The 21,388-nt window shown below is 44.4% G+C and overlaps 1 protein-coding gene across 5 annotated transcripts in view; it reads left to right on the forward strand.

The window, feature by feature from the left end:
• The window catches only part of vps13c (vacuolar protein sorting 13 homolog C), a 64,546-nt gene that overhangs the window by 23,749 nt on the left and 19,409 nt on the right, over positions 1-21,388 (forward strand). For 2 of the 5 annotated variants that reach the window (XM_076083206.1, XM_076083202.1), the window contains exons 33-59: positions 424-459; positions 5,469-5,773; positions 5,857-6,004; positions 6,082-6,190; positions 6,321-6,457; positions 6,565-6,721; positions 6,853-6,932; positions 7,104-7,163; positions 7,318-7,471; positions 7,644-7,763; positions 7,855-7,958; positions 10,061-10,228; positions 12,406-12,710; positions 12,786-12,933; positions 14,308-14,446; positions 14,566-14,684; positions 15,476-15,642; positions 15,841-16,142; positions 16,473-16,699; positions 17,482-17,574; positions 17,773-18,006; positions 18,097-18,228; positions 18,590-18,679; positions 19,569-19,724; positions 19,830-20,094; positions 20,627-20,787; positions 20,873-20,994. In XM_076083206.1, the coding sequence (XP_075939321.1) occupies positions 424-459; positions 5,469-5,773; positions 5,857-6,004; positions 6,082-6,190; positions 6,321-6,457; positions 6,565-6,721; positions 6,853-6,932; positions 7,104-7,163; positions 7,318-7,471; positions 7,644-7,763; positions 7,855-7,958; positions 10,061-10,228; positions 12,406-12,710; positions 12,786-12,933; positions 14,308-14,446; positions 14,566-14,684; positions 15,476-15,642; positions 15,841-16,142; positions 16,473-16,699; positions 17,482-17,574; positions 17,773-18,006; positions 18,097-18,228; positions 18,590-18,679; positions 19,569-19,724; positions 19,830-20,094; positions 20,627-20,787; positions 20,873-20,994 (4,238 nt within the window). The remainder of the gene's footprint in view (positions 1-423; positions 460-5,468; positions 5,774-5,856; positions 6,005-6,081; positions 6,191-6,320; positions 6,458-6,564; positions 6,722-6,852; positions 6,933-7,103; positions 7,164-7,317; positions 7,472-7,643; positions 7,764-7,854; positions 7,959-10,060; positions 10,229-12,405; positions 12,711-12,785; positions 12,934-14,307; positions 14,447-14,565; positions 14,685-15,475; positions 15,643-15,840; positions 16,143-16,472; positions 16,700-17,481; positions 17,575-17,772; positions 18,007-18,096; positions 18,229-18,589; positions 18,680-19,568; positions 19,725-19,829; positions 20,095-20,626; positions 20,788-20,872; positions 20,995-21,388) is intronic. The other 3 variants (XM_076083204.1, XM_076083203.1, XM_076083205.1) reach the window with 3 other exon arrangements.

Genomic DNA, 21,388 nt, shown 5'->3' on the forward strand with positions numbered 1-21,388 from the left:
AACTAGTGCACATAAATGTCTACCCTCTAAGATTCATATGTACACATCAACACACGGTTATAGTTTGTCTGTATTTGGTGGATTCTGCTTTGAGTTTGATCAGTTTTACAGTTTGTTTATTTGTAGAGTAGTTCTGTGTGTCATGTTCAGATGGTTCCAACATAGTCTCTGAAATATGATCTTTTATTATCTTTTATCTTATTGTTAATTCTCAAATATAGAGCTGCAGGTATGACATCATCACTGGTTCCCTCCACAAACAGCCAATCAGATGCTTCCTTTGTATTGTAATTATTAAGAAGATATTCAGGAGACAAGTGACCTTTGACCTGTGGTGTGTTTGGTGTTTCCTGTTGCACGCTCTTCTTCTTGTGTCTCATGTTTCTCGTCTTGTTGCTGTGTGTTGTTTTTGTTTTCTTCTAGGCTTCTTTTAGCTTTCAGTACGCGTCTGCTGACGAGGTACAACTCCCAGCATGCAGCTCTCTGAACTGCATCAAAACCTCCTGCTTTTAGCTTCACTCAAGAGACTCCACTGCACCTTCAGTCCGCCTTAAATATCCTCCACGTGTCCACGAGAAACTGAATCTTCACTAACATCGAGCTGAGCGGCTCCGTGTTCTATACTGACCAGCATCAACTAAACGTGCTGCTGGTTCTATACTGACCAGCATCAACTAAACGTGCTGCTGGTTCTATACTGACCAGCATCAACTAAACGTGCTGCTGGTTCTATACTGACCAGCATCAACTAAACATGCTGCTGGTTCTATACTGACCAGCATCAACTAAACGTGCTGCTGGTTCTATACTGACCAGCATCAACTAAACATGCTACTGGTTCTATACTGACCAGCATCAACTAAACGTGCTGCTGGTTCTATACTGACCAGCATCAACTAAACATGCTGCTGGTTCTATACTGACCAGCATCAACTAAACGTGCTGCTGGTTCTATACTGACCAGCATCAACTAAACGTGCTGCTGGTTCTATACTGACCAGCATCAACTAAACATGCTGCTGGTTCTATACTGACCAGCATCAACTAAACGTGCTGCTGGTTCTATACTGACCAGCATCAACTAAACATGCTACTGGTTCTATACTGACCAGCATCAACTAAACGTGCTGCTGGTTCTATACTGACCAGCATCAACTAAACATGCTGCTGGTTCTATACTGACCAGCATCAACTAAACGTGCTGCTGGTTCTATACTGACCAGCATCAACTAAACATGCTGCTGGTTCTATACTGACCAGCATCAACTAAACATGCTACTGGTTCTATACTGACCAGCATCAACTAAACGTGCTGCTGGTTCTATACTGACCAGCATCAACTAAACATGCTACTGGTTCTATACTGACCAGCATCAACTAAACGTGCTGCTGGTTCTATACTGACCAGCATCAACTAAACATGCTGCTGGTTCTATACTGACCAGCATCAACTAAACGTGCTGCTGGTTCTATACTGACCAGCATCAACTAAACATGCTGCTGGTTCTATACTGACCAGCATCAACTAAACGTGCTGCTGGTTCTATACTGACCAGCATCAACTAAACATGCTGCTGGTTCTATACTGACCAGCATCAACTAAACATGCTACTGGTTCTATACTGACCAGCATCAACTAAACATGCTGCTGGTTCTATACTGACCAGCATCAACTAAACGTGCTGCTGGTTCTATACTGACCAGCATCAACTAAACATGCTGCTGGTTCTATACTGACCAGCATCAACTAAACGTGCTGCTGGTTCTATACTGACCAGCATCAACTAAACATGCTGCTGGTTCTATACTGACCAGCATCAACTAAACATGCTACTGGTTCTATACTGACCAGCATCAACTAAACATGCTGCTGGTTCTATACTGACCAGCATCAACTAAACGTGCTGCTGGTTCTATACTGACCAGCATCAACTAAACATGCTGCTGGTTCTATACTGACCAGCATCAACTAAACATGCTGCTGGTTCTATACTGACCAGCATCAACTAAACATGCTGCTGGTTCTATACTGACCAGCATCAACTAAACATGCTGCTGGTTCTATACTGACCAGCATCAACTAAACGTGCTGCTGGTTCTATACTGACCAGCATCAACTAAACGTGCTGCTGGTTCTATACTGACCAGCATCAACTAAACATGCTGCTGGTTCTATACTGACCAGCATCAACTAAACATGCTGCTGGTTCTATACTGACCAGCATCAACTAAACGTGCTGCTGGTTCTATACTGACCAGCATCAACTAAACGTGCTGCTGGTTCTATACTGACCAGCATCAACTAAACATGCTGCTGGTTCTATACTGACCAGCATCAACTAAACATGCTGCTGGTTCTATACTGACCAGCATCAACTAAACGTGCTGCTGGTTCTATACTGACCAGCATCAACTAAACATGCTGCTGGTTCTATACTGACCAGCATCAACTAAACATGCTGCTGGTTCTATACTGACCAGCATCAACTAAACATGCTGCTGGTTCTATACTGACCAGCATCAACTAAACGTGCTGCTGGTTCTATACTGACCAGCATCAACTAAACGTGCTGCTGGTTCTATACTGACCAGCATCAACTAAACATGCTGCTGGTTCTATACTGACCAGCATCAACTAAACATGCTGCTGGTTCTATACTGACCAGCATCAACTAAACGTGCTGCTGGTTCTATACTGACCAGCATCAACTAAACGTGCTGCTGGTTCTATACTGACCAGCATCAACTAAACATGCTGCTGGTTCTATACTGACCAGCATCAACTAAACATGCTGCTGGTTCTATACTGACCAGCATCAACTAAACATGCTGCTGGTTCTATACTGACCAGCATCAACTAAACATGCTGCTGGTTCTATACTGACCAGCATCAACTAAACATGCTGCTGGTTCTATACTGACCAGCATCAACTAAACATGCTGCTGGTTCTATACTGACCAGCATCAACTAAACGTGCTGCTGGTTCTATACTGACCAGCATCAACTAAACATGCTGCTGGTTCTATACTGACCAGCATCAACTAAACGTGCTGCTGGTTCTATACTGACCAGCATCAACTAAACGTGCTGCTGGTTCTATACTGACCAGCATCAACTAAACATGCTGCTGGTTCTATACTGACCAGCATCAACTAAACATGCTGCTGGTTCTATACTGACCAGCATCAACTAAACGTGCTGCTGGTTCTATACTGACCAGCATCAACTAAACGTGCTGCTGGTTCTATACTGACCAGCATCAACTAAACATGCTGCTGGTTCTATACTGACCAGCATCAACTAAACATGCTGCTGGTTCTATACTGACCAGCATCAACTAAACGTGCTGCTGGTTCTATACTGACCAGCATCAACTAAACATGCTGCTGGTTCTATACTGACCAGCATCAACTAAACGTGCTGCTGGTTCTATACTGACCAGCATCAACTAAACGTGCTGCTGGTTCTATACTGACCAGCATCAACTAAACATGCTGCTGGTTCTATACTGACCAGCATCAACTAAACATGCTGCTGGTTCTATACTGACCAGCATCAACTAAACATGCTGCTGGTTCTATACTGACCAGCATCAACTAAACATGCTGCTGGTTCTATACTGACCAGCATCAACTAAACGTGCTGCTGGTTCTATACTGACCAGCATCAACTAAACATGCTACTGGTTCTATACTGACCAGCATCAACTAAACATGCTGCTGGTTCTATACTGACCAGCATCAACTAAACATGCTGCTGGTTCTATACTGACCAGCATCAACTAAACGTGCTACTGGTTCTATACTGACCAGCATCAACTAAACGTGCTGCTGGTTCTATACTGACCAGCATCAACTAAACATGCTACTGGTTCTATACTGACCAGCATCAACTAAACATGCTACTGGTTCTATACTGACCAGCATCAACTAAACATGCTACTGGTTCTATACTGACCAGCATCAACTAAACGTGCTGCTGGTTCTATACTGACCAGCATCAACTAAACATGCTACTGGTTCTATACTGACCAGCATCAACTAAACATGCTACTGGTTCTATACTGACCAGCATCAACTAAACATGCTACTGGTTCTATACTGACCAGCATCAACTAAACATGCTACTGGTTCTATACTGACCAGCATCAACTAAACGTGCTGCTGATTCCTAACACGGAACAAACGCTAAAACATAACAGAAGAAAGACGAGATCTCTCATTAACAATCATTTTGTTCATTTTAGCTGTCGCTGTTTTTATTTATTAACAGATCGATATCTGTATTTATTATTACATAATTAATTATAATAAAATAATATACAATTTATTTATAGTTTATAATTCATTAATTATTTTATTTTAAAATTATATTATAATTATTATACATTATTATAAATTATAATAATTTATTATAATAAATATAATAGTAATTTATTATAATAAATTACTGTTATATTTATGATATTATTTATCTATCTAAATTTCATATTTCATTAGTCTGTGTTATTTATTTTCACAAAATCCGTGCAGCTCTATTTTACGCTGTAGATTAGTATTAAAGTATTTAAAGTAAAGGAACATCTCATCTGACAGAATCCTGTTTTATTTTTGTTTGTTTTTTTAATCTTCGTGCAAAAACACGAGACTTTGCAGCTATAATCTGCTCCATCCTCGTCAGTCAGTTTGATAAATGCATCACAGTGTCTGAGGCAGAAATCATCATATCTGAACCTGGAGAAAAAAAAACAGCAACAAAACCCCGAAAAACCAAGTCTTAAAAGCTTTAATCTCCACCCGTGTGGGCCGCAGAGAACACTGAAACAAGCGCTGTGTTTGTTGGACGCTGACAGGTTGATGGACGGATACAGGAAATGTTTTTCATGCACAGCATGTGACAGTTATCGCTTCCTCCATAAGTGCTATGCTAACTCACTCAGCCACCATCATTACCCCCCCCCCCCCCCCCCGTCAGTCACATGACCTCTGCCTGTGTGACCTCACTTCCCTCCGTGACCAACGGTTCTGAACTCCTTGAAGCTTCATTTTTGTTTCAAAAACTAAACAAAAATAAATATTTTTACAAATATTACTTTTAATAACATATATATATATATATATATATATATATATATATGTTATAAATATATATATATATATATTCTAAAATATATTTGTGGGGAATATTATTCTTTTAAATATTATATATAATAATATATATATAGTTTTTGTTCCTACAGATTTAAAAGCTGACAACTATTTTAAGATTTTCTCCATATTATAGATTCATGTAAATACAGAAACATATCTGTCATGACTCTGAGCTTCATACTATCAATCTGAAGGTTTATGAAACAGAAATGATGGCGTGCTCTCCGTGCGGGCAGTGAACACCTCACATCGAGTCTTTCATCGTGTCGTTGTTTGTTGTCGTCTCACCTCCTGATTCGTTCATTTGTTTCCTCCAGATGTTCGTCGATAACTTCCAGACGGCCAAAGAAGCTCTGAGCGCCGCCACGGCTCAGGCGGCGGAGAAGGCGGCGTCCAGCGTCCGGGGCTTCGCCCAGAAGAGCTTCCGTCTGTCCACGGACATCAAGCTGAAGGCCCCGCTCATCATCATCCCCGAGTCCTCCACTTCCCAGAATGCCGTGGTGGTGGACCTGGGTCTGATCACGGTGGGGAACAGCTTCTCCCTGCTGCCCGCCAAGGGTTTCTCTCTGCCGGTGGTGGTGGAGAAGATGGACGTCAAGCTGACTCAGCTGAAGCTCTCCAGGTATTCTGATCATTCAGAGTTTTGGTGTTTTTCCTGTTTCTGAGCGTCCTTGAACACACAAACAGGAAGTCTCCTTTTTTTAGAACCACGCTGAGACAAGACGCTTCTCACCACGACATCGAGATCCTCCAGCCACTCAACCTGGAGCTGCTCGTCACCAGGAACCTGGCTGCTTCCTGGTTCACCGAGATCCCCGGAGTCCAGGTCCAGGGAGTCCTCCGGTCCCTCAACGTAGGTCTCTCATGTGTTGTTGTTGTTGAAGGCGAGACAACGTCTCTTTAAGAGACATTTAACCATTGTTTGTTCAGATGAGTCTGGGACAAGAAGACCTCGGTGTGCTGATGAAGATCCTGGTGGAGAACATCGGGGAGGGGAGTAAAGAGCACAGCATGGACCTGAAGAGACAGGTGGCTCAAGGTAACTTCACTCAGCGCATGATGGGAAATCTGATGCAAACTCTCCCCGTTGTGTGTTTCACCTGCATCGACACTATTAACGAGTTCACGGGTGGAGCCTAACCTGGTTATTATCCCCTTTAACCAATCAGAGAAGGCAGATCTTGCTGAGCAGCAGGTGGAGGTGGTGTCGTCGTCACAGACGGGATCTGACGGTGCGCCGGCCGCCACCAACGGAGGCATGAATGAAAACACCGTCAACGTTCTTCTGAACTTTGAAATCAAAGAGGTACGAAGTCTCCAAATCTACAAAATGTCCTGATCAACTTTATTCTTTGTCGGATTGTTCCTCCAACATGGCGGCGTTCTGATTCTGCTTCCTGTCTGCTCATCCAGGTGTTGCTGACCCTGAAGAAGCCCAGAGAGCAGGAGGAGTCACCTTTCCTGGTGTTTCACGTCGCTCACCTGGGCATCAACACCAAAGTCAGGAAGTACGACATGTGCGCCACAACGTTTATTGACAAGATCACCATGAAGTGTCTGGAGTTCAAAGGTCAGAGCCTCTGTGGAGGAAGGGTTGTTATGGTCTTTTCTATGTACAGTACTGTACTGTAGTGTTGTCTATGGTGAACTACATTGTTTTCCATGGTGTTAGTAGTATTCATGTACATTTATTTGTTTCAGACTCCAGTGGCGAGCCGCTGTGTCTCATCAGCTCCTCTGTGGAGTCTGGAGCTGAGCTGCTCAAAGTGCAGTATTTCAAGGTGAACTTGCATGTTATCTGATCAACTGTTGAGATGTCATCGAATTGTGTATCGAGAATCGAGGAATCCCAGGAATCGTTATCAAACTACTAAACGTCTGTTATCGTGACATCCTCAGAGCAAAACTAAGAGCAACTTGAACTTCCTGTTTGTTTGGCTGTGTTTCCTCAGGCTGACCGCTCGGGGCCGAACTTCTCCTCAGTCTACAAAAACACAGAGCAGATGATCACCGTGAGTCACAGTCCATCCACACAAACACTGATAATCAGTCCGTGTGTTGGTGATTGAAGCTTCCTCTGATCATGTCAGTTAATATTGTGTGGGTTCTTATTGGACACTCCTGATATGATTCTCTCTCTCTCTCTCTCTCTCTCTCTCTCTCCAGGTGACTTTCACCTCTCTCGACCTCATGCTCCACACTGAGGCTCTGCTGTCGGCCATCAACTTCCTGTCGGCGGCACTGTCGTCTGGCAGCCTGGCGTCTCCAGAGAGAGAGATCAGACTGAAGATGGAGGACAAGACGGTGTCTGCCAAGTCCAGTCAGTGTAACACACACACACAATGAGCAAGTATAGTGAGAAAAAAGGTCCAACAGTCTGAACATCCTCCTCAAAGTCTTTAACTAAAGTGTGTTTAAACACGTTAAATGTATTCTTTAAACTACAAGTGTTGCTGGAGTTCTGACCTCTTCAGACTTTTTTTCCCTGTCAGCCGCTCCGGTGTCACCTGCCGAAAGTGACATCATCGACCTGAAGGTGATGATGACGCTGGGAGCCTTCAACGTTCTTGTGTGCGACCAGAGCTGCAATATGGCCGACATCAAGATCCAAGGTACCGGATCACATCTGTTTTTTTGTTTTTTTTGTCTGCTCTCATTCGTCGACACAAACTCTTATTTACCCAGTTGTGATGTGTCCTTCAGGTATTAATGGCTCTTTGCTGATGCAAGGAACACAAACTCATATATCAGCCCGCCTGAGAGATTTCATCGTCCTCAACATTGATCCCAAAAGCATCCACAAGAAGGTCAGTCAGAATCCCTCAGATCACCATGAACTCATTCAGACTACCCTAGACTACCTCATACTACCCTAGACTCCTTCAGACTACCCTGGACTACCTCATACTACCCTGGACTACCTCATACTACCCTAGACTACCTCATACTACCATAGACTCCTTCAGACTACCCTAGACTCCCTCAGACTACCCTAGACTCCCTCAGACTACCCTGTATTACCTCATACTACCCTAGACTACCTCATACTACCCTGGACGACCTCATACTACCCTAGACTACCTCATACTACCCTAGACTACCTCATACTACCCTGGACTACCTCAGACTACCCTAGACTCCTTCAGACTACCCTGGACTACCTCATACTACCCTAGACTACCTCATACTACACTGGACTACCTCATACTACCCTAGACTACCTCATACTACCCTAGACTCCTTCAGACTACCCTGGACTACCTCATACTACCCTGGACTACCTCATACTACCCTAGACTACCTCATACTACGATAGACTCCTTCAGACTACCCTGTACTACCTCATACTACCCTAGACTACCTCATACTACCCTGGACGACCTCATACTACCCTAGACTACCTCATACTACCCTAGACTCCTTCAGACTACCTCAGACTACCCTAGACTCCTTCAGACTACCCTGGACTACCTCATACTACCCTAGACTACCTCATACTACACTGGACTACCTCATACTACCCTAGACTACCTCATACTACCCTAGACTCCTTCAGACTACCCTGGACTACCTCATACTACCCTGGACTACCTCATACTACCCTAGACTACCTCATACTACCATAGACTCCTTCAGACTACCTCATACTACCCTAGACTACCTCATACTACCCTAGACTCCCTCATACTACCCTGAACTACCTCATACTACCCTAGACTCCATCAGCCTACCCTGGACTCCCTCAGACTACCCTGGACTACCTCATACTACCCTGGACTAGCTCATACTACCCCGGACTACCTCATACTACCCGAGACTCCTTCAGACTACCATGGATTACCTCATACTACCCTAGACTCCATCAGCCTACCCTGGACTCCCTCAAACTACCCTGGACTCCCTCAGACTACCCTGGACTCCCTCAGACTACCCTGGACTCCCTCAGACTACCCTGCACTCCCTCAGACTACCCTGGACTAGCTCATACTACCCTGGACTACCTCATACTACCCGAGACTCCTTCAGACTACCATGGATTACCTCATACTACCCTAGACTCCATCAGCCTACCCTGGACTCCCTCAGACTACCCTGGACTACCTCATACTACCCTAGACTCCCTCAGACTACCCTGGACTCCCTCAGACTACCCTGCACTCCCTCAGACTACCCTGGACTAGCTCATACTACCCTGGACTACCTCATACTACCCGAGACTCCTTCAGACTACCATGGATTACCTCATATGACCACTATACTCTTTCAAATCACCATGAAATCCCTCAGACTACCCTGGACTTCCTCATACTACCCTAGACTCTCTGAGACTACCTTGGATTGACACACACCACCCTGGACGCCAAGACTCCATTAAACTCCCTCAGACTACCCTGGACTCCCTCAGACTACGCTGGACTACCTCATACTACCCTAGACTACCTCATACTACCCTAGACTACCTCATACTACCATAGACTCCTTCAGACTACCCTGGACTACCTCCTACTACCCTAGACTCCCTCAGACTACCCTGTACTACCTCATACTACCCTAGACTACCTCATACTATCCTGGACTACCTCATACTACCCTAGACTACCTCATACTACCCTAGACTCCTTCAGACTACCCTGGACTACCTCATACTACCCTAGACTCCCTCATACTACACTGGACTACCTCATACTACCCTAGACTACCTCATACTACCCTAGACTCCCTCATACTACCCTGAACTACCTCATACTACCCTAGACTCCATCAGACTACCCTGGACTCCCTCAGACTACCCTGGACTCCCTCATACTACCCTAGACTCCATCAGACTACCCTGGACTACCTTAGACTGCAGTTGACATACTCAGACGATGCTGGACTACCCTATATCACTGATGTTTTTGTCCTTCAGGCGATCTCCATCGTGGGTGATGAGGTGTTCAGCTTCACCATGAGTCTCACTCCTAACGCCACAGAGGGCACCGGTTACGCTGACACCTCCAAAACTGACGGCAGAGTCAAGCTGAACGTGGGCTGCATCCAGGTGGTTTACCTGCACAAGTTCATCATGTCTCTGCTGGTGAGTTTCACACTGTTGATAAAATTAAGTTTTATGTATTTACTCAACTCTTTTTACCGAGCCAGACTTGTCTTATTAGGGCCCGAGCACCGACAACGTCGGGCCGCGAGGTCCCTATTAAAACTGTAGGAATTATTATTAGGGCCCGAGCACCGACGTAGTCGGAGCGGAGGACCTATTGTTATTCTAATGTTTATTATTATTATTATTAGGGCCCGAGCACCGACAACGTCGGGCCGCGAGGTCCCTATTGAAACTGTAGGAATTATTATTATTATTATTCTTTTTCTCTCGAATGAAACGGCTTTTTGGGGGCTTTATCATGTCCCGAACATCCCCATATTTGGTGAGAAGATCAGGACTGCTGAAAAATTTGATATTTTATGGGTCCCATGCTCGAACATGAAAGAATTGCTCGCTAGCGCCCCCTAGAATTTAGCCCCCTCATCCAGTATGTCCAATTAACTTGAAATTTTACACAGGCATGCCACCAAATGAGGTCTACAAAAAAGCCTCTTGGACCCCTAAGCTCTGCCTTCCAAAACTTTCCGCCATTTTGAATTTTGTGAAAAACCCATTTTTGCAACCTCCTCCTACACGCTGAGTCCGATTGCGACAAAATTTGCTGTGGATCAATATTGGATCTATATAATAACATTTCATCAAAAGATGTTTGATATCTCATTACGTTTAGAAGATATGGACCAATGAACTTCATAAGGCGTGGCTTTGTATTTCAATACTCATAACTTCAAAACCATTTAACCTATAATCGCAAAATTTGTCTCATATGTGCACATCGTATATTGTTACGTACCCTACAATTTTCATTCCATTCAACCACTTGAGAGCGACACAGTAGATAAGCCATTTTTGGCTTTTTTGTCAATTTTCATCGTTTTCAGACGTTGTACTTTAACGAACTCCTCCCACAGAATTCATGCGATCGACTTCAAATTTTGGTAGGATGATCTAAAGATATTAATGATGAAATGTTACTAAAATGGTCTACTGACATTGAACAACCTTCATTTTATGTGGCGCCCATTGCCGTGGCAACGCGTCATTCATCATGAAAAATTAAGCTTATTTTTCTGTGGCTTAGGATGTTCAGCAAGCCTTGTAACTTTGCACAGGTGTCATAGGTGATGTAAATAAATATTTCATATGGCTTTTTGGCTTGACCGTTGGAAATTGCCTCGATAGCGCCCCCTACAAATATTCAAAAACGCAGCCCCAGCGCTACGTTTGATGTACATATATGATATTTGGTGGGGACATGTATCACATGGAGACTTAAAAGAAAGTCTCTTGGGACCATGCTCTAAAACCAACCAGAAGTCGGCCATTTTGATTTTTGTGTGAATTTTCCCATGATTTCTAGTCGCTATACTCTAACGAACTCCTCCTAGGGATTTTGTCAGATCCACTTCAAATGTGGTCAGTATAATCTAAAGACCGTTGCAATTAAAAGTTAATCAAAGCTTTACGTTTGATAGAATGGCGTAGCCGTGACGTGGCGGCCATTGTAGGTGATTCGCTATTAAACAACAAGCTGATGTAACTCCACTGGACTTGCTCAAATATGTCCCAAACTTGCCATATTTGATAAGTCATGGCCTGAGGATGTCTCCAAGCCGATTTTCACTCAAAGTCATAGCGCCACCTACTGGCAACAGGAAGACAGCATTATGTGACAAACTGAATCCGATTTATATGACATTTACATGATGTGGTCTATACTTGATGTAGAGCAACACAATGCATGTTTGCGCGTGTTCTCTAGCGTCACAAAGTGGATACAGGAACTGGTGGAATATTTGCACTACATAATTTCCAGCGTCACACAGTCCAAGCATTCCAAGCACAGTCCAAGCAAAATATGTCTAACTTGTGGGCACGCTGTCTGATGGTCGCAGATATTTATAGCCGCTTCTGCCGGCGTCCCGCCAGTACCCCCGAGACGCGGGAAGGTGCAAGGGCCCGTTCATCGCTGCTCGCAGCTTTAATTGTTCATATTCATTTTGTTTTTGGTCAATAAAGATATTTTTCAATACATTTTTTTTTTTACTTTTAATCCTGGATTTACATTTAGGAATCAATAACCGTTTTCTCTCACAGAGATCCACTGTCTCCTAAATAAACTCTTTATTTTTGTTTTATGTCTTTTCTTTCAGAATTTTACCAACAACTTCCAAACAGCTAAAGAAGCTCTGAGCGCCGCGACGGCTCAGGCGGCAGAGAAAGCGGCGTCCAGCGTCCGTGACTTTGCCCAGAAGAGCTTCCGTCTGTCCATCGACATCAAGCTGAAAGCTCCGCTCATCATCATCCCCCAGTCCTCCACCTCCCACGATGCACTTGTGATGGACCTGGGTCTGATCACAGTGGGAAACAGCTTCTCTCTGCTGCCCGTTGATGGATGCCCGCTGCCGGCCGTCATCGACAACATGGACGTCGAGCTGACCCAACTCAAACTCTCCAGGTCAGTTAGTCGATTCAGATTCAGACCTAATAATGATTACTCAATAAGCATTGTTAAACTCTGGTTGTCTATCAGGACCTGTATGGAGCCGGCGTCAGGTCGACCTACCACCGAGCTACTGGAACCAGTGAACCTGCACTTAAATGTTAAGAGGAACCTGGCAGCTTCCTGGTACAAGAAGATGGTTGCCGTGGAGATCGATGGAGATCTGAAGCCCATGAAGGTAGGAGGAGATGCAGGAGGTGGAGGAGGAGGAGGAGTTGATGAGCTCCAAAACTTTCAGCTCTGCACGTCCAGAGAGGCGCCAGTACTGATGGTGGTTTTAAGTTAAAATAACGTGTTCATTCTTTGGTTTTTTCATGTACAGGAGAATATGAAACCATAAGTTTCTGGTCACAACATTAACAAAGTGATCGAGTATCATTGTCTCTCAACAGATTAAAGAAAATCACATCAAATCATTTCAGGTTTATTATCAAAGACTAAAGCATACATGACTATTATTGTGATACCATACATATTTAGACTCATTTTTAGGAAGTGATCACATGCCAAAGAAAAAACAATAAGAGCATTAATTTGTATTTTCATGTTTTTTTCAACCAAAATCAAAAGTCTTCTCACAAGCCGTTCACTCCATTTCCCTGGTAACCCTTAGGGTTTGCTAATACATAAATACATGTAACGTAACAATCTTTACCAGTCTATAACTATAAACCTGAGCCAGCCCTAACTATAAACCTGAGCCAGCCCTAACTATAAACCTGAACCAGCCCTAACTATAAACCTGAGCCAGCCCTAACTATAAACCTGAACCAGCCCTAACTATAAACCTGAGCCAGCCCTAACTATAAACCTGAACCAGCCCTAACTATAAACCTGAGCCAGCCCTAACTATAAACCTGAACCAGCCCTAACTATAAACCTGAGCCAGCCCTAACTATAAACCTGAACCAGCCCTAACTATAAACCTGAACCAGCCCTAACTATAAACCTGAACCAGCCCTAACTATAAACCTGAACCAGCCCTAACTATAAACCTGAACCAGCCCTAACTATAAACCTGAACCAGCCCTAACTATGAACCTGTTTCTAACTCCTCTGTTCCAGTTATCACGTACACCACCAAAGGTACAGTTTGTTTTTCTGCAGTGTTGAGGTGCCGTTCTAGCTGGTGACCTTTTTTCCCGCCCTGAAGCGTCCACTTGTGACTTCGAATAAATAGTCTTTTTCTCGTGTTTGTAATTAGAGAGAGAGACCCTCCCCATACCGCTATTTGTGATCACATATACTGTGTTGATATGGTGTGTTTTCAGTTATAGTTTTCTGTAATGTGAAATTTTATCACGGCTCAAAAATACTGCCTTAAGATCAACTATATTGACATTTAAAATGAGTGATCACAGAGAAAGTTTGACCCCCAGATACGGTCTAGGCTAGCAGATTCCCCCTGCTTCCAGTCTTTATGCTAAGCTAGGCCTGATGTCCATCTGAGACATCTTCAGGGACAAAGGAAGTGGATTGACCTGAAAATGTACTGTTCCTTTAACGTCTCAGAGGTTGATTACTGAAGGTAGTGTCTGTGCTCAACCTGTAGGTGGAGCTGAGTCAGGACGACCTGACGGTGCTGCTCAGGATCCTGATGGAGAATCTGGGAGAAGCCGGTAGTTTGGAGCCCACCGCCCCGAGACAGGAGGCTAGTCTGCAGCTCCGAGCAGCCGGAGGCCCCAAAACAGGTCTCTCTATTAATAATCATATTCATATATGTAGAAACATTCTTGTTGATATTAGATTCACAGCTGACTGAATGCATCAAGATTAGTTTGTGTTTTTTATCTGTGTTTTCTGACTTCAGGTGATGTTGGAAAACCGGCTGTAAGCAGTGAGGAAGAGGAGGAAGCTCTGGAGACCATGAAGTTTAACTTCAACATTGAGTCTCTTGGTCTTGTTCTGTACAGCAAAGACCCAAAACAGGTCAGTCGCCACATACAGACCCCTGGATTAGGTTCTCTTAGTGTTCTGGAAGGTTCTGTGTGTGTTTCTTCCTAATGCACCAAGACGCCATCGAAGGCTGGTGGAAGACAAGCTAGGAGCTTTTTAACTTGTCTTTTATTTTGGACATTTTACCTTTTTAGTTGTTATGTTTCTGCTGCGTTTCATAATAACCTGTTATTATGTCCAACAGTCCTGGATAGAGTTGGCTGCCATCTACAAGTCCACCAATAACATTTGAATTGACTTGTAATGGCTTTTAATAACATTGTTGACACACGTGTCTTACTTGAAGAGGAAAGAAATGTCCAAACGTGTGTGCTCAATCTGGTGGAAATGAGTACAATTTTGAAGCCAGGGCTCGAGACTGTTGGATTAATATAATTGAATAAATGATTTTAAATTGAAATGGGATTAAAAATTGTAGTTTTAATGGGTTTCCATGGGACATTTTTGTCCTCAAGAGTCTGAGTGTCTGTACTTTTGCTACACAGTTGATAATATACTTATTATAGGAGCTGATGTTCAACTTCCAAAATCCAACAAGAAACTTGTAGCCTTGCCAAGATCTATGACATTCATGCCGATATTCAATCTTACATTTCATTTAAGACTTTAAACTTTCTGTTCTACAAAATTGCCTCGACTCGATAAAAAGGTTAGATGGTAAATTATTTTCTACAGCTAATAGCTGGTTCAGGATCAGCTGTTCCAGGATCAGCGCTCTGATTGTTTGGATCTCGTGGTCTGATTGTTGTTCCTGTTCCTTGCAGCCATCAGACCTCCAGCGCCAGCAGAACCTCAGACTGGGCGAGTTCGCCCTCCACCTGCTGAAGACTTCGGGGAAGATCCTGACCAACGGCAGCATGGAGGTGACCACCATCCTCAGCGCCTGCACGCTGGACGACCTGAGGACCGGCATGGAGAGGGTGACCTCACGGTAATGGTCACATGACCTCTGGTTTCTGTCTGCCTGTGTGCCATCAAAACTGTTTAGATGGACACTGACTAATTCAGAGTTACCCCCATGTTAGAAGAAGGAAAAGAACAACTCCTTCGTGCTTCATTCTCTGATCCCTCTGTGGTAACTCACCTTAACTCTTCCTCTTGTGTTTTTGTTTTTCCCTCGTGGCTGCAGGATGGTCGGTCGGAGAGACGAGGAGAGCCCCGAGGCGATGATCGACGTGACGTATCGACAGAGCGCTGGAGAACGGGAGGTGGTGGCCGTCCTGCAGAAACTTTACCTGTGTGCCAGCGTGGAGTTTCTGATGGCCGTCGCAGATTTCTTCTTGCAGGCTCTGCCGCAGACTTCGGCTCTGACCGCCGCATCTGCACCGAGCGACAGACTGCCGCTGAAACAGACTGCTGAGCCACGAGCAGGCTTCAAGACGGGTACGACCAAGAGACCTTCAAAGTTTGAAACCGCTTCTGTAAAATATGGTAAATGTTTCAGGTAAAAGTTAAACACAAACACAACCTTTAGTTTAACTAACTGGCTACAACAGACGTAGAGTTGTGAGTCATCTGCGTAGCAGCAGATACCAGAAAGCAGCATGTACAAACAGAAACAGAGCAGTCTGATACGATACTCCAGCCTCTCAACAAGGAGATCACAAACCACTGTATTGAATGCAGTCAACAACTACCAGAATATATTTTTTCAGGTATCCAAATTATCAATTTTATTAATCATAACAATAAATGAAAAAGAAAAAAACTGCAGAAATTAAAACCTTGTTATAATCTAAACTCTGCTCGTCTTCTCTGCAGCCTCGCTGGTCCGGACTCGTCTACGGGCGGTGGTGGTGGACCCGGAGGTGGTGTTCGTGGCGAACCTGATGAAGGCAGACGCCCCCGCCCTCGTGGCCTCGTTTCAGTGCGACTTCAGCCTGCAGGCCGAGGAGGACGGTACCCAGAACACGAGAGCCAACCTGAGGGAGCTGAAGGTCCTCGCATGCCCCTTCATCCAAAACAAGGAGGACAAAGCCGTTACCACCGTAAGATCACAGGAGCACACGTGGGGTCACGGCAGGTCATACGTTAAAGGATAACTTCGGTATTTTTCAACCTGGACCTCGTCTGTTTAGCGGCTGCCGTCTGCAGCGTTCTCCCTCACTACCTGACCAATTACAGGTTTACGAAAACTTTGTGTATTTTTCTTCTTATCATCATGCAACCTCACATTTAGACCAAAACCACGAACATGTTAGTTCATCTCTCAATACTGTCTACAGACTTCCTGTTTGTGGCTCGGAGCTCGGAGCCCATTGCCATGATATTAACAGGGCTGGCGATTGTTTCAAGATGGCTATAAATACTTAAAAAGTAGTGCATCATTACACCAAGGCGCTCTCTATTTAAAACATAACGAATGAATAACAAAATCTATTAAAAAGAATTTCAACATTTTATCTCGGCCTTCATTTTAATCTCGACTACTCACCTGTAAAGTTCCGTGACTGCATCTTGCACCGTTGTGACGCTATCGCGGAGACAAACTCTGTCCACAGACAGAAATAGATCCGTGTTTTGCCACGATGACTCACAAACAGACTCACGAGGTGATGATGTAGCAGCTGGTTATGACGGAGGTCACCATATTCTTCCTTAATTCATTCAAGTTTTTATGAATAGCATGCAAAAATATCTTGTATTGATATTAGCTTTTATGTTATCGTTTACTGCGTTTAAATTCTGGCCCTGACTGTACGAACAGGGAAATAGCTCCTCTTCAGCTGAAACCTGAAAAGCGACTCACTACTCTGACTCCGTCCAATAGGTGTTGAGACCCTGCTCTGTCGCCTTGGAGACCAAAACCCACCCAAATCAACCACTGAGCGGCTTTGTGACGGTGGAGGAAGTCATCGTCAAGGTACATTGATTCATCAGATACGTATATGATTCATCAGATATTATTCTTAAATGTCTTCAACTATAAAACACAACAATCAAACAAATCAATCAATCAAAGTAAAGTTAGGACAAGTAATGTGTAGACGTACTTAAAAGTTGTTCTCGTATCAGATTGATAGTCTAGCAACTCGGTGAACTCTTGGTCTTTGTCCTGCAGATCTCTCCGTTCATCCTCAACACGGTGCAGACAATAACGGCCGCCATGACGGCCAAGCAGAGTGACGAGCAGAGTCTGGAGTCGAAGGCGGACTTCAGTGACCTCTGGTCGGTCATGAACGTCTACGGCTGTAACTACTGGTTCCTGGGGGTGGACCAGGCCACCGAGGTCACCGAGAGCTTCAGAGAGCAGGACGGGCTACAAGAGGGCGAGAGCTTTACTGCGGAAGTCAAGGTACGACATTTCAGCTCCAAGACGATTTTATTCTGAAACATTACGAGATCAGATGTGTTTCCTGTTGACGAGGTATTGTCGCCCTGGCAGGTGGTCCAGGTGACTCTGGAGTCCGGTTTGGGTCATCGGACTGTCCCTCTGCTGCTGGCCGAGTCCTCCTTCAATGGATCGGCCAGAAACTGGTCGTCTCTGCTGCAGCTCAGTGCAGACATGACCCTGGAGGTGAGAACTGATCCTTTATACCAGAACCTGGACCTGTCCTTCACAACTGGACCTGTTCTTCACTGTATCTTCTCGTTTTTAAGAACTTGGTATTTGGCACTAGATATTTCCATAACTTTATGATATAAAAGGCTGTAGATGTAGAAGGAGAAACACCTGAGACTCACTTTCTTTCACACTTTTTTTAAACGTTAAACCTTTTTGTAATAGTTATTTATTTATTTATTGTGATGTTTCTGATACTGAAGTCAAAGGATAGATCGAGTTCTTGCAGCTGCTGACTGGAAGAACAAATATGTACAACATTAGGATGTTTCATTGTGTATGACGTAATATGTTGACACCTGTCGTGTGTCTGCAGGTGAACTATTTTAATGAGGTCCATGCAGTGTGGGAGCCTCTGATCGAACGAGTCGACAGCGGCAGACGCAGATGGAACCTGGAGCTTGAGGTAAATTCTGTCAGTATTAACAGAAATTCATAGAAACAGAATCATTTTGATTCCTCCCCCAAAATAAACCATCTTTGTGGTCGGCTCTGGCCATGTCGGAGTTACCTGTTTGTCATTCTGCAGTAGTAAAGAATATTTTGGGGATTTCAGGGACATTGCCTTCTCTGTACACTCTTAGAAATAAAGGTGCTAACTAGAACTCTAGGTGGGACCTTTCATAAACGTCCCACCTGGAGTCCTTTCAGAGGGTTTTAACTAGAACCCAACATACAGGATCAGAACCCCCTATGAGAGGTTCTTCAGAGAACTAGTCTATGGTGTAACTGCTCCACCCAGTACCCTTTCTGGAAGTTCTATAAAGAACCCTTCTACCTGTTTAAAGGGTGCTGACAGAACCCATCCAGGGGGTTCTACTGACAACCCTTTTATATTCCAAGGCTTTTTACTAGAACCCTAAAGTCCTGATTTGATGCAGCTCAACCCACAAACGTTCTGGTTAACAGTCACAGCTTTTGGGGTTGTTCCCTTTTACCACCAATGCTTTTTAACGGTCCTTGAAGAACTCTTCCTTCTAGAGCGGGGTCTCTCAATGAAAAAGGGCTCTTAATGGAACCATTAGTCTTACAAAGAGCTAAAATGGGTTCTTCAGATGCAAACGGTTCTTGGTAGAACCTCAGCCCTTGAGGAAGAACCCATTTGGAACCTTTATTTCTAAGAAATGTAGAGCCTCCCATAAGGTTGGTTAGGGTTAGAGGTTGGTCGCACTGACAAACCAACTATCCAAGGTGGGTTCTGCCTCTTTACGATTGTATCACATTAGTGTGAATAGACAGGAGGACAAAACCGTTGATGAACAATCACCTTTCATTGTTTTGTTTGTTTGCTGCAGATGAAGAACAACCCGGTCCAGGACAAGAGTCCCGTTCACGGAGACGACTTCGTCATTCTGCCCGAACCTCGCACGGCCATCAACATCTGCTCCAAAGACAACATGAACATCACTGTCTCCCAGTGCAGCCTCAACGTCTTCTACAACCTCGCCAAGGTACAACAGATAAAAACCTTTCCGTGAACCATTTCTTTAATTCAATGAATAGCAGCAGTTATGGATAAACATTACTAACGTGTTGTTGCTGTGTTTGTTAATCAGGCGTTCTCTGAGGCCACAGCCTCCACCTTTGACTACTCTCTGAAGGAGAAGGCGCCCTTCACCATCAGGAACTCTCTTGGGATTCCTCTCATCGTGCAGCACACCGCTAACCTGAGGCTGGTGGGTTCACCGGCACAGGGAAAGCTACACGAGCTGTCGGTGGATCAGAGCATGGACCTGGAGCACTCCGGGTTCAAATCGTCGTCACGTGGCAAACTGTCGGCTCTGCAGCGGCAAGAGAGCTGCCTGTTCAACCTCACCATCGGTCAGAACACCTCACTGTCACTGCAATCTCTTTCTCTGGTTCCAACATTCATTTCTGCCTGCTACATGTATGAGTGGATGGGAATACGAAGGGCAATGCCCTGGTTGTCATTCACATTCTTGCTTAGCAAAATGTTGTAACATCATCTGCTGCATCATCGCGCTTCAGGTAGTGGCGCTAAAAGTAGAGCTTTCAAAGTCCTGTGTTCGTGCACAACTTCATCATCATATGTATTGTTTGGTTGGTAGCAGGCTTCATGCTAGCACTTTAGCATACACCGTCGGTAGATAATAGACACATACTGTACCATTAGCCAATGTGATCACTGACAGTTCTAGTTTTTTGGCGCTTTAATCCCTGACTCCTTCTGTCCACATGTCGAAGTGTTTTTTGGGGCGAGACTCTGAAACTCAAAGTGCTCGTGATGATTGGCCAGCATGGCAGTCTGCCTGCGAACGGGGGGGGGGGAATGAAGGTTCTAAAACTAATAATGTGTGACTAAAGGTTGGATGATGTGTCTCTGAACCCGCAGTTCCCTCCGGATACAGCGAGATCTCCAACATCGCTGTGGACAAACCGGGTCGTCGTCTCTACAACATCCGTGGTCCGATGCTGCAGGAGGCGGTTGCTGTTCTGCTGCAGATCGACGCCGCCGAGGGCAACAAGGTCATCACTGTCCGCTCGCCGCTGCAGGTCTGAATCGCACAACGTTGGGAAAACTTCACCACAGTCTGAAACTCGTTGAAGAACCGACGGCATTAATGTTTTTTGTTTTCAGATAAAGAATCACTTCTCGGTGCCGTTCACCATCCTGAAGTATTGTCCGACATCCAGGAGCCTGCAGAGCGTCGGGCAGGCCGAACCTGAGAGGGAGTTCCACATCGCCCTGGAAACATACAGGTAGCGTCACATTGCCTTGCTGAGGGGCTTGAGGGAACACACAGAGTTCTCAGCATGCAGCGTCCCTTATTTAAAACAGCGCTTCTTGTTTGTTTCTGTTCGATATTCATCTGAACTTCCTGTTAGTTCTTTTAAAAGATGAGAAAATAAAAGGAAAAGCTCCGATCTTTAAAGCTTGGAGACCCGTTTTTGTCTTTTTCGGGGACTGAAAGCTAAGAACCTGAAGATTAGTTTCATTAATGAATTAACTGTGAAAGTCTAAAAGGGCTTAGAACATTATGATAGAAGTATATGATGGCCTTTGTATTTCATTCATTTCATTTGTCTCATAAGCTGTTGCAGCAATTTTGGGGTTGATATCATTTGTTACACATATCTGGTGCTAAATATAATC

The sequence above is a fragment of the Anarhichas minor genome, unplaced genomic scaffold (genome assembly GCF_050575085.1).
Source record: "Anarhichas minor isolate MPS153535 unplaced genomic scaffold, ASM5057508v1 ptg000123l, whole genome shotgun sequence".
Lineage (NCBI taxonomy): Eukaryota > Metazoa > Chordata > Actinopteri > Perciformes > Anarhichadidae > Anarhichas > Anarhichas minor.